The sequence below is a fragment of the Bos taurus genome, chromosome 12 (genome assembly GCF_002263795.3).
Source record: "Bos taurus isolate L1 Dominette 01449 registration number 42190680 breed Hereford chromosome 12, ARS-UCD2.0, whole genome shotgun sequence".
Lineage (NCBI taxonomy): Eukaryota > Metazoa > Chordata > Mammalia > Artiodactyla > Bovidae > Bos > Bos taurus.
This window is the reverse complement of record NC_037339.1, coordinates 21,366,612-21,379,588: the sequence shown is the minus strand read 5'-3', so window position 1 is coordinate 21,379,588 and position 12,977 is coordinate 21,366,612. Positions and strand designations below refer to the sequence as shown.

The window sequence follows — 12,977 nt, the reverse complement described above, 5'->3', positions numbered from 1 at the left end:
GCTAGTGGAGGTGATGGAATTCCAGTTGAGCTATTTCAAATCCTGAAAGATGATGCTGTGAAAGTGCTGCACTCAGTATGTACTCATCAGTGGCCACAGGACTAGAAAAGGTCAATTTTCATTCCAGTCCCAAAGAAAGGCAATGCCAAAGAATGCTCAAACTACCACACAATTGCACTCATCTCAAACGCGAGTAAAGTGATGCTCAAAATTCTCCAAGCCAGGCTTCAGCAATACGTGAACCGTGAACTTCCAGATGTTCAAGCTGGTTTTAGAAAAGGCAGAGGAGCCAGAGATCAAATTGCCAACATCCGCTGGATCATTGAACAAGCAAGAAAGTTCCAGAAAAACATCTATTTCTGCTTTATTGACTGTGCAAAAGCCTTTGACTGTGTGGATCACAATAAACTGTGGACAATTCTAAAAGAAATGGGCATACCAGACCACCTGACCTGCCTCTTGAGAAATCTGTATGCAGGTAGGAAGCAACAGTTAGAACTGGACATGGAACAACAGACTGGTTCCAAATAGGAAAGGAGTATGTCAAGGCTGTATATATATTGTCACCCTGCTTATTTAACTTATATGCAGAGTACATCATGAGAATCGCTGGGCTGGAAGAAGCACAGGCTGGAATCAAGATTGCTGAGAGAACTATCAATAACTTCAGATATGCAGATGACACCACCTTTATGGCAGAAAGTGAAGAAGAACTAAAGAGTCTCTTGATGAAAGTGAAAGAGGAGAGTGAAAAAGTTGGCTTAAAGCTCAACATTCAGAAAACTAAGATCATGGCGTCCGGTCCCATCACTTCATGGGAAATAGATGGGGAAACAGTAGAAATAGTGTCAGACTTTATTTTTTAGGCTCCAAAATCACTGCAGATGGTGATTGCAGCCATGAAATTAAAAGACGCTTACTCCTTGGAAGGAAAGCTATGACCAATCTAGACGGCATATTCAAAAGCAGAGACATTACTTTGCCAACAAAGGTTCGTCTAGTCAAGGCTATGGTTTTTCCAGTTGTCATGTATGGATGTGAGAGTTGGACTATAAAGAAAGCTGAGCACCTAAGAATAGATACTTTTGAACTGTGGTGTTGGAGAAGACTCTTCAGAGTTCCTTGGACTGCAAGGAGATTCAACCAGTCCATCCTAAAGGAGATCAGTCCTGGATGTTCATTGGAAGGACTGATGTTGCAGCTGAAACTCCAATACTTTGGCCAACTGATGTGAAGAACTGACTCATTTGAAAAGACCCTGATGCTGGGAAAGATTGAGGGCAGGAGGAGAAGGGGATGACAGAGTATGAGATGGTTGGATGCCATCACCAACTCAATGGACATGAGTTTGGGTAGACTCTGGGAGTTGGTGATGGACAGGGAGGCCTGGAGTGCTGCGGTTCATGGGGTCGCAAAGAGACACGACTGAGCGACTGAATTGAACTGAAAAACTATATCTAATTGTGAGAGTGGTGAGGCTTGGATCTTAGGAAGAGGAAATTTTGCTGAATAGAATGGCTGAAGCCACAACATCATGAGAAGAGTTCAGGAAATTACACTTGAGCCATGATCAAATAAAAAAATGAATCCTTTTAGTTGGGTGGAGCACGTGTCATTTTGAGAATAACCACAGTGGTCCATGTGGGGCAGGGCCTCTGTGGAGGCAGCTCCGAGACTTGACTTGTTCAGCCTGACTTCCTGTTCTTCCAGCTGTCCCCCTCCCACTCCCCTTGGTGCCCTGGGCACCGCTGAGCTCAAGGAGCATCCTTCATGACCCTTGGTCATAGGCACCGTGGTCTGACCCCATGGGCTGGGAGGTCTGTACTCGGAACATGTGCCTGCTGCTGCTGCTGCTACTGCTGCTGCTAAGTCGCTTCAGTCGTGTCCGACTCTGTGGGACCCCATAGACGGCAGCCCACCAGGCTCCCCCGTCCCTGGGATTCTCCAGGCAAGAACACTGGAGTGGGTTGCCATTTCCTTCTCCAGTGCATGAAAGTGAAAAGTGAAAGTGAAGTCACTCGGTCGTGCCCGACTCTTAGCGACCCCATGGACTGCAGCTTACCAGGCTCCTCCGTCCATGGGATTTTCCAGGCAAGAGTACTGGAGTGGGGTGCCATTGCCTTCTCCGGAACATGTGCCTGGTGGTCGTTAAATCTAACCCCTGCTAAGAGAATGAGACGGACACACCTAGAAAGCGAGGCAGAATTAGGGTGTTGGCTATCCTGTGTATTTGCATTCCAGCAGGACCTCCAAAATTGGAGCTAAAAGGACTGAGCCTAGTGGGGCGGTTTCAGGTGTCGACTGGAGTCAGGAAGGTCTCGAGGGACTTGTGCGCTTCTGAGCTCTCTGCCTGTGTTCAGACTCGCCATGCGTGTCCCGTGTCTGTCAGTCCCATCATGGTCTCCTTTCCTGCGGAAACCTTTACTCCATCCATGGTAGAAAAACATTTCACCAAGGTGGGCTTTTGACTTCTGTGTTCAGAATCACAGAAATAGCTGGAAGGAACCCCTCTGAATCCTTTCATTTGACGTTTGTTGTTGTCGTTGTTTAGAAGCTTAGTTGTGTCCGACTCTTCTGCAGCCCCATGGACTGTAGCCCACCAGGCTCCTCTGTCCATGGGATTCTCCAGGCAAGAATACTGGAGTGGGTTGCCATTTCCTTCTCCAGGGCATCTTCCCGACCCAGGGATTGAACCTGCATCTCCTGCATTGCGGGTGGACTCTCTATCACTGAGCCACCAGGGAAGCCCATTCATTTGATGAGTAGTATCTTTTGATGTTCTTATCCTCTTGAGATGTTTGGATACCAGCAGTATTGTTTTCCATTTTCTCAGGGCCCAGACAAGCTGGGAGATTTTAGAGAACGTTTCACTTGAAGGATAAAAAATGTTCCTTCTCTTTCTTTTAGATCCTGTCTAAGCTCTCCCAGCCAGCGATGAAGCAGAGCTTTGCCTTTGACAACAATGGCTACGAGGATGACCTGGATGGCGTGCGCCCCTCCCACACGGCCACTGGCACCATCAACATCGTGGGCATGACCTGCCAGTCGTGTGTCAAGTCCATCGAGGGCAGGGTCTCCAGTTTGAAAGGCATTGTGAGCATTAAGGTTTCCCTGGAGCAGGGCAGCGCTGAGGTGAGGTACGTGCCCTCAGTGGTAAGCCTGGTGCAGATTTGCCATCAGATTGAAGACATGGGCTTCCAGGCCAGTGTGGCTGAGGGAAAGGCCACCTCCTGGCCCTCCAGGGTCTCACCTGCCTCAGAGGCCATGGTCAAACTTCGGGTGGAGGGCATGACCTGCCAGTCCTGTGTCAGCTCCATAGAAGGCAAGATCGGGAAACTGCAGGGCGTCCTGAGGGTCCGTGTCTCGCTCAGCAACCAGGAGGCAGTCATCACTTACCAGCCTTACCTTATCCAACCCCAAGACCTCAGGGACCACATAACTGACATGGGATTTGAAGCCGTCATCAAGAACAAGGTGGCCCCCGTGAGCCTGGGACCCATAGACGTCAGGCGGCTCCAGAGCACCCTCTCAGCAGCCCCTCCGGCTCCCGTTAATCAGAATGACAATAACTCTGAGACCCCGGGGGGCCAGGGGATCCCCCTGCACCTGAGAGTGGATGGAATGCACTGTAAGTCTTGTGTCCTGAACATTGAAGACAATATCGGCCGGCTCCCCGGGGTTCAGAGTATTCACGTGTCCCTGGAGAGCAGGACTGCCCAAGTCCAGTATGACCCTTCTCTCGTCTCCCCAGGGGCCCTGCAGAGAGCCATTGAGGCCCTGCCTCCTGGGAACTTTAAAGTCTCTCTTCCCAATGGGGTGGAAGGGAGTGGGCCAGACTCCAGGAGCCCCCCGGCGTCCAGTGCGCCCTGTACCGTGATGCTGGCCATCGCCGGCATGACCTGCAAGTCTTGCGTCCAGTCCATCGAAGGCCTGATCTCCCAGAGGGCGGGTGTGCACCAGATCTCAGTCTTTTTGGCCGAAGGGACTGCAGTGGTTCTCTACGATCCATCTCGAACTCACCCAGAAGAACTGCGAGCTGCGGTGGAGGACATGGGATTCGAGGCCTCCATCCTGGCTGGTATGTGGTGATGCGTGTCAGGGCTCCCTGGGGGTGTCTCCTTTCTCTCTCGTCTTACGACGACGTGATCCCTGCACAGTTGGACAGGGGAGCCACACTCCCTGCCTCCCAGGTCCTCCGAGCTGACAATTCTGCAACTTAAGCCAGTGGGCCAGTTGTCAGGATCGAGGAGCTAGAATTCCCAGGTGTTTCTGTGTTGCCTCTCAGGTCGCTGGGACTCAGTGCTAAGTTCCTTGCACTTTTGGCTTCTTTTCTGAAGAGAACGCTGATCCTGTATTGTTTGTAAATAACATACTGTGGGAACACCTGGCCCTCCTCTCTCCGAAGGAGCCATCCTCATTTGCTCGGAGATTTCTCTGCTGAACAAAACAGAATAATAAAGACAACAGGACCTTGGTCCTAGCCCCTGGAGCCCACTCTGTTGAAAGTGGGAATGAAGGAAAGGGCGGGACGATGGTTCCTTTCCCCCACCACCAGCCACGGCTGTGAGAAGAGGGGGACAAGACAGCCTTCACAAAGTGAGGTGCCCACAGGCTTGACCCCACGTCAGTCAGTAGAACGTTTCCTGGGTGGTGGCCGTCCCCAAGCCCTCTCGCATTGACCCACCAGCCACTCACTTGCTGCTTTTCCCTCTACTTCCCTTGCACGGAGCCCTGCACGGTGTCCTGGCACCTATTGTGTTTCTGCCCCTCGCCAGGCCTGTGTGAGCTGTGGGCCACTGGGAAGTGAGGTGTAGCCCCTCCGGAGAGCTCGTGTGGTAGCGAGAAGGGGAAACCATGCCGGGCCGCAGGGGTAGGCTGGTGAGGTAGGGGGCTCGGTGGTGGTAGGAAGGCTCCTCTCGGGGGAGAGGGTGGGATTGAGCCATGGGAGATGGCAGAAACCCTTCCACCGCCTCCCCCACCACCCCTCATGTCTCATTCCCACTCACCTCCTCCCAGAGGAGCCCTTCCTAGACAGGGGGCTCAGGGGGGCTCAGATCCCTATACACACACCCCTGATGGGAGCGTGTGAGTCATGAGGAGGAACTGTGCCCCACCCTGTGCTTTGTCTTTGTACCAAGTTTCAGGAAGGAGTTTTGTTTTTAAACAAAAATCAGTAAAGAAAACAGCAGGACAGTAAATCCTGTACTCAGAAGGTAAGACATGCAGTGTGGAGTGGCCATCTGCTCTGTTTGTGTGAGGCTTAAAGTCTTTCAACAGTGGAATCAAGTTCGTGGCAGTAAAAAGAAATTTGCCTTGAACTACATAATCCAAAATAATTGAACTCAACAAAAAGTAAACCTGGGGGAAAACGGGTTTTGATTGGCCACAATTATGAGAATTACGTTTAGCCCAAGAGGTACTTAGGGTGCCAGATTTAGCAAATAAAAATCCGGGACACCTAGTTTGCATTTGAATTTCAGATAAACAATAAAGAATGTTTTAGAATTAGTATGTCCCATGCAGTATTTGAGACATATGAAAAAAAAAAAAAAAAAACCTTGTTTATCTGAAATCCAGTTTTATCCGGGCGTCCTGTATTTTACCCGTCAGACTTAATTTAGGATAAACTGTAAGTGTGCTGCTGGAGAAGGAAACGGCAACCAACTCCAGTATTCATGCCTGGAAAATCCCATGGACCGAGGAGCCTGGTGGGCTACAATCCATGGGGTTGCAAAGAGTCGGACACGACTGAGCAACTTCTGTGTGTGTGTGTGTGTGTGTGTGTGTAAGTGTGCTGATGACTATCTTTTAAAACCACGTAAATGGTTTGTATTTTTTTTTGTATTTGTAATTGTATTTTTATACAAATACATTATTTGTGTTTTTTTCGGTCATTCTGAATTGACCAGGGGTTCCTTGAGGACAGTCGTCCAACCACATGATTTGCTTCTCCTTGCACAGACTCATTTCCTTGTGATAAATATCTGAAAGCATAGTTGCTGGGTCATAGGATATCAGCCTTATTTCATTCCATCGCAAATATTTATTGTGCCACTACTAAGTACCAAACTGTTAGGGGTACCATTTTTGATAATACTGTTACGTAGGTTTCCAGAAAGCCAAATCAATGTATACGCCCTCTCAGGGTTGGCATAAAGGACCCAGTAGCATAGGCTGGCTTGAGTTCCTGTTCATTTATTTAAACTTTAGCAGTCTTCAGAAGCTTAGAATTTAGTTGAGTTAGACCTCTGTGTTGGAGAATAGCACGAATGTTAGTGAAACTGTTGACCACAGTATTTGAATAGAAAGGCGAGTGAATCCAGACAGTGATGATGGAGAGCAGCAGGAGGGATTGGTGGATTAGGAGTAGGAGGTTGAATGTTAAGAGCCTGAGATCCAGAGGTGGAGTCATTTTGAAGGGCAAGGTCCAGGAGAGCAAAACTGTGCTAGGTGAGGTGATAGTCTTTGCATCCAGAAGGTTGGAGGGCTCTAAGGCTGGAGCCCTGGAGGTCTTCACTGAAGGGGCTGAAAGTGTCCATCAGCTGCACTCCAAGTGAGTGGAAGTAGTTTTAGCACTTTCCAGAAAATGAGCTTCTATTGTAGTGGCTGTGGACTTTGAAGTAATGAGAGTTAATCGTCAAATGATGGCATTCTCTTCTACGTACTCTTCAAGAGTATTTTGTGTCATCACGAAAGTGTGACTTTCCAGAAAATGAGCTTCTATCATAGCAGCTCTGGACTTTGAAATAATGAGTTCATCGTCAAATGATGGCATTCCTTTCTACACACTCTTCAAGAGTATTTCGTGTCATCGCAAAAGTGTAACTTTTCAGAACGATGAAATCGTTCTGTATCTTGATCTGGTTGATGCTTAGTTACATCCATCTATACATGTGTGGTGGGCAAATGTCTGCTCCCTGATCCGTGGAACTCGGCGGAGAAAGGATGGCCTTTTCAGTATTGGAGCCGGATGACTGGAAATCCAAGCAGAAAGAAACTACCCTTGACCATCACCTCAGACCTACACAGAAGTTAATGTGAGGCATATCAGTGACCTGAATGTAGACCTTCATGTAAGATAACAGAGCTCAGTGAAGAAGCCAGAGCTAGAAGAAAACATTGTGAATATTTTCATTGTTGAGGTAGACATGTCCATTAACAGAGGAAAGAGTGCATCACCACTGAAGTTGGTTTAGTTGACTGTACATTGGACTTCATTCACATCAAGGGCTTCTCTTATCAAAAGAGATAGCATTAGATGAGGGTGACAAAGCAAGCCACAGACTGTCAGGCCATGTTCACAGTGGGTACAGCTGACAAAGCGCTCCTGCCCAGAATGTATAGAGGACTTAGACAAATGAGGAAAGGGCCAGCAACTCAATTAAGGTGTTTGGGGCAGTTTGATTCTCAGAGGGGAGGGAGTGGGCCTCTGTTTACCAGGATGCTATAGTGGTTAAAAGACAGTCCAGATGTGTAAGTTCGATTCCCTGATTTCTGAGGGGTTTGGGACAAAGTATTTAATTTCTTATAATTCATTTCTTCATCTGTAAAATAGAATCAGTAGCAGGATTTGCCACAAGGCTACATTGACAGTTAAAGGAGGCCATATGTGTGCTTAACGGCGGCGGGGGTGGGGGGGGGGGTGCCTGGTGAGTTCTTATCACTGCTGTCGTTGTCATCATCCATTAGAGCATTCGTCTACCCAGAACATTCCATCCTTGCAGTATTGGTGTGTTTTCCTACATGTGGAATCGTGTCTCCATCTGACTGTGGAGAGAGAGATTCAGTGATGAAATCTCTGGTTCCCCACCCTACCCATATCTTCTCCATGAACTTTGACCTGAATATTGTTAGGCTTGACCCTCCTGTTCCAGAAAAAAATTAATTCATTCTTCTAGTTTGAATGATTTCTAATTTGAATGCTTTCTGACCTTCTGTCCTAGAAAACTGTTCCAGCAACCACATTGGCAACCACAGCTCTGGGAGTGCCGTGGGGCACGTGGCGGCTGGCACACCTGTGCCTGTGCAGGGAGGGACTCCCCAGCCAGGGGAGCTCCATACTAACCACATCCCCCGCCAGTCGCCCAAGTCCCTGCCGGCCTCCACCACGGTGGCCCCAAAGAAGTGCTTCCTACAGATCTCAGGCATGACCTGTGCATCCTGTGTGTCCAACATAGAGAGGAACCTGCAGAAAGAACCTGGTAAGAGGTCCACACTGCAGAGCCTGGAATGCTGCTGCAAGGCGGTCGAGTAGACTGTCGGGCGTCATGGTTAGCAATGTGGGGTGGTGTGTGCGCCCTTTGGCATCTCTACTGACCACGTTTATCAGGAGCCCTGATAATCTGGTGGGGCTTCCCTGGTGGCTCAGTGGTAAAGAACCCACTTGCCAATGCAGGATATGCGGGTTCGATCCCTCGGTTGGGAAGATTCCCCTGGAGAAAGGGAATGGCTACCCACTCCAGGATTCTTGCCTGGAGAATCCCACAGACAGAGGAGCCTGGCGGGCTACAGTCCATGGGGTCACAAAGAGTCGGACATGACTTAGTACGCGCTGATAATCTGGTGGCGTGTTCATTGTATGTTAGAGGATAGATGTTTCTCTGGAAACATCTGGAGCAGTTGGCATTCTGCCCTTTAAGGAGTATTTAGTTTGAGATAAAATGGATCTCTGAGTGAGTTAGCCATGGGGAACCCAGTTTAGAGGTCAAGGTACAGTCATGAGTGGCCTCCCCACCTAGCTTGTCTTGGTAGCAGTCTGTGGTTTTCCCTTCCAAAGCCTCTTACTGTCAAATACATCATCAATAGCCTGTATTTTGTGGAGAAGTTCCAGTTTCAAATATTCTGCCCTGTTGTCCCTGTAAATCATAAACAGTTGTAAAAACGCCAAAGTTTTGTCCTCTAAACAACATCGGCCATCTGGTTTCTTAAGCCTGAAAGTGGAACAAAAATCCCGTCCCAATTTTGTGTTTGGAGAATGTCTGAACCATGACTCTGCTGGCCTCCGGGGTCACTTTCTGTCTTCCTGCGGCTCCTTGTGAACTCCTGCTCACCAAGCCTACGGCTCCCTGAGGCTCTAGAGGATGGTTCTCAAACTGAGGTGTTCCTGGAGCTCCCCTGTCACCCTTGGGTGGGTCACTTGGAAGTTACCCTGTGGTTCACAGGCCCATGTTTCTCTTCCTCACCTGAATCCCTCATTTTATCCCTTATGACATTGTTTTTTAAAGCACATCATTCCTTTCATTTACGTGAATGAGCTTTCTTTTCCCCCCTTAAACAATTTTTTTTTAAATGAAATTACATAGTATTTTATTTATTTTTTTCACTCAGTGGAAGGCAAGACCTCCCTCCCTTAAAGTATTAATGAGCAATAGCAGTAGCAAGATAGTCCATGGGATTTCTTTTACATTCCTGAAAGCAATTGAAAACGGAAAAAGAGTAAGGAAAACCACTTTTGAAAATTATTTTTTTCTCCTGTGTGTGAAAGTGGAGGGGAAAAGTACCTCCTTGGTGTAACAGTAGTTGCCAGCTGCAGACGCCGTCCCCTGCTTACGTCCTCACCAGTGTCTCCTACGGCCTGACTCAAGCTGCCCCTGCCGGGGTGGCAGCATGGCTCAGCCTGAGAGTGGGGTGACCCCCAGAGCAAACCCCATACCCACTGAGCCAGAGTCTGTGCTTTCACCAGGTCCTTGGGTGATTTGTATGTCCACTAATGTGTGAGGAGCGTGGCTCTAGAATGGTGGCTCTCACGCTTGGCTGTCCATTAGAACCCCCAGGAGAGCTTTAACTTGCCTGCAATGCAGGAGACATAATGAGACTATGGTTTGATCCCTCGGTGGGAAAGATTCCCTGGAGGAGGGTCTGGCAACCCACTCTAGTATTCTTGCCTGGAGAATCCCATGGATAGAGGAGCCTGGCGGGCTACGGGCCATGGGGTCGCAGAGTCAGACACGACTGAGTGCCTAATACAAAGGGCCAGGTATGGTGACTGTTAGCGCTCCTCCCCAGGTGACCTCACGCCCAGCCAAGTGTGAGCACCACTGTTCTAGAAACTTCTGGGGGCAGAGGTCTTCCTCTGCTAACTTGTGTTGAGCTCATCATCTCCCAGAGCCCTGGCCTGGAGGGTTCCAGCTGTGCCCCGCTGGTTGCAGGGATCCTGTCCGTGCTGGTTGCCCTGATGGCGGGAAAGGCAGAGGTGAAGTACAACCCGGAAGCCATCCAGCCCCTGGAGATAGCAAAGCTCATCCAGGACCTGGGCTTTGAGGCAGCAGTGATGGAAGACTACACGGGCTCGGATGGTGACCTCGAGCTGATGGTAAGCACGGCGGCTGGGCTGGAGCAGGGGGCTGGGCGGTGCAGGCCCAAGACGGCCTCCGCAGCCGGGGCTGTGAGCAGGACGCTCGCCCGTCTTGCTTATATCCTGTCGTCGCTGGGTTCTCCTTTGAAGCCAGTAACTAGGATCTGTTTGTTTTGTGAAGGAATGCACTCTGTGTCAGAGTCATAGGGATGCATCCAGGGTTTTAGGAGGAGGAGGCAGTGGTGGGAGAGGAAGAGGAATTAGAGCTAGCGACTATCCTGAGCTTGGTGGTTCAAGGGAGTCAAATCTGAACACGTTCCATGAGGCCGGGAGGGAAGCTGAAAGGCCAGAGGGGTGTCTAGGCCATGGGATGTGAGTCGGCGAGGAAGCCAGCAGCCATCGCAGGGGAAGAGGGCTTGGTCGGAGGCACAGAACATATCTGGAAGGTGTCTGGTGACTAGAGTGTGGCCGGGCACTTGGTCTGGGGTGAACGCTGTCCGTGGTGGTCGCTGCTCCCAGCGCTGCTGGCGGGGGCGGGACGAGGTGGGGGCATGCTTTCCCGTCTGCCCTCTGTTGCCAGCTGTACTTGTCAACAAATCATGGAAGACAACAGATGGGTCTCCTATTTCACATGTAGTGTGCTCACAAGCACTTCTGTGCAAAGCTTCTTTTGTACAAATAAAGGGAGACTTAGAAGGAATCCACAAGCATTGAGTAACGCTGTTTACCAAAGTGACTGCATCTTTCTTCTTTGCTGTGTTTAGTCCCTGCTGTTAGTGGTGAGTAAATGTTTGAAGAGTAAGTGCTGAGGACATGAGTGGCACTTTGAGGTCCTGATAAGTGGTGTTCATTGTAGAGCAAGCCCTCCGCTCTGGCCGGGCCTCGGTGTGTGCGGAAGGGTCCACGGTAGCACTCGCTGGGTTACAGCCGGAATCAGGGCTGGCAATAGGAGCAGGGCCCCTCTGAAAACCTCCAGGTCCAGAGGTCTCGTCTCTGCACAGACTACGGCATGGGAAGTCTAGAACAAGACTGTCATTTAAGGGGACTTCCCTGGTGGTCCAATGGTTAAGACTCCAAGCGTCCAATGCAGCCGGTGTGGGTTCCATCCCTGAGCGGGGAACTAAGATCCCACGTGCTGTGTGGTGTGGCCAAAAAAAAAAAAAGACAGTGGGGAAGATGAAAACATTTTTTTGAACAATGTTTTGTTTTTTTAAATTGCAGTGTTATTTTTTAAGACACTAAGCGGTATCGATACTTGTATTGTCATCACATGCTCAGGTATTTTATGTCTGTATTTAATTTGTTTTCTGGGAAGTGCTGACCACTGATACTCAGAAGTGAAGAAGTGAAATCACTCAGTCCTGTCTGACTCTTTGTGACCCCATGGACTGTAGCCTACCAGGCTCCTCTGTCCATGGGATTTTCCAGGCAAGAGTGCTGAAGTGGGTTGCCATTTCCTTCTCCAGGGGATCTTCCTGACCCAGGGATGGAACCCGGGTTTCCTGCATTGTAGGCAGACACTTTACCATCTGAGCCACCAGGGAAGTGATACTCAGAAGAGTTAGTCGTCTGGCTCACTTGATGCAGATGACGGATGGCTGACTCACTTGGAATTCCTTTCTCACACTGGTGCACGCAGCCTGGGGTGGCGGAAATGGATAACCAGGACAGGGCTGTGAAAGTCTATTGTTACCAGAGCTGGGAGCCAGGCCTCAGTCCTTGCCATCTGCTTAGTGATTGGTCTCCTGTACCTGAGGTGGGGAGGAGCACTGGTTATATATCCTGAAGCCTCTGGGGAATGTCTGGGGTTAAAATCTTGCACTGGAGGTTCGGGGGCTTGCACGTTGGGAAGGAGGACAGAGTTCTTGTGGCTGCCTGTTAACCAGCTCCCTGTATGCCATTGATGGAGTCCTCTGGACCCTAGGTCAGTGGGATCTTTGTCATCCTTTGCTGCAGATCACAGGGATGACCTGCGCCTCCTGTGTTCACAACATAGAATCCAAACTCAGGAGGACAGAAGGCATCACCTACGCCTCTGTGGCTCTCGCCACCAGCAAAGCCCACGTGAAGTTTGATCCTGAAATTATTGGTCCGCGGGACATTGTCAAACTCATCGAGGTGAGTCATTCATCCAAAAAATTTTGCACCCATGTTTTTAAAAACAGTGATTTATAATCATCATAGGAAAATGAGCAAAATGTAGCTAATTAAAAAAAAGAGAGAAAATCAGCTAGTATAATATATTGATAAAATCCTTCAGATTTTCCCGTGGAAATAAGGTGACTTATTTTAAAATAAACTATAAGGGTTTAGTAAGTCTCAGATAATCTGAGATTGAAAATCAGTGAAGGGGGCTTCCCAGGTGGCTCATTGGCCAAGAATCCACCTGCAAATGCAGGGTTGCAAGAGGTGTGTGTTTGATCCCTGGGTGGGGAAGATCCCCTGGAGAAGGAAAAGGCAACCCACTCCAGTATTCTTGCCTGGGAAATCCCATGGACAGAGGAGCCTGACAGGCAACAGTCCATGGGATCTCAAGAGTCAGACACGACTTAACAACTGAACAACAGGAAAAAGAAAAAGACATTATTGTTTTGATTTCAAGTAGTCCCCGAGAAACAGCAGCATCACCAGGATTCCTGGTACATGGTGTTAAGTCGACTAATGGTGAGAATCCCCTGATAGT

The 12,977-nt window shown here is 49.2% G+C and overlaps 1 protein-coding gene across 6 annotated transcripts in view; it reads left to right on the top strand.

Moving 5' to 3' along the window:
* The window catches only part of ATP7B (ATPase copper transporting beta), a 74,255-nt gene that overhangs the window by 35,681 nt on the left and 25,597 nt on the right, over nt 1–12,977 (top strand). For all 6 annotated transcript variants that reach the window (XM_005213721.5, XM_005213720.5, XM_005213722.5 and 3 more), the window contains 4 exons: nt 2,908–4,078; nt 7,944–8,201; nt 10,149–10,312; nt 12,251–12,412. In XM_005213721.5, coding sequence (XP_005213778.1) covers nt 2,908–4,078; nt 7,944–8,201; nt 10,149–10,312; nt 12,251–12,412 — 1,755 coding nt within the window. The remainder of the gene's footprint in view (nt 1–2,907; nt 4,079–7,943; nt 8,202–10,148; nt 10,313–12,250; nt 12,413–12,977) is intronic.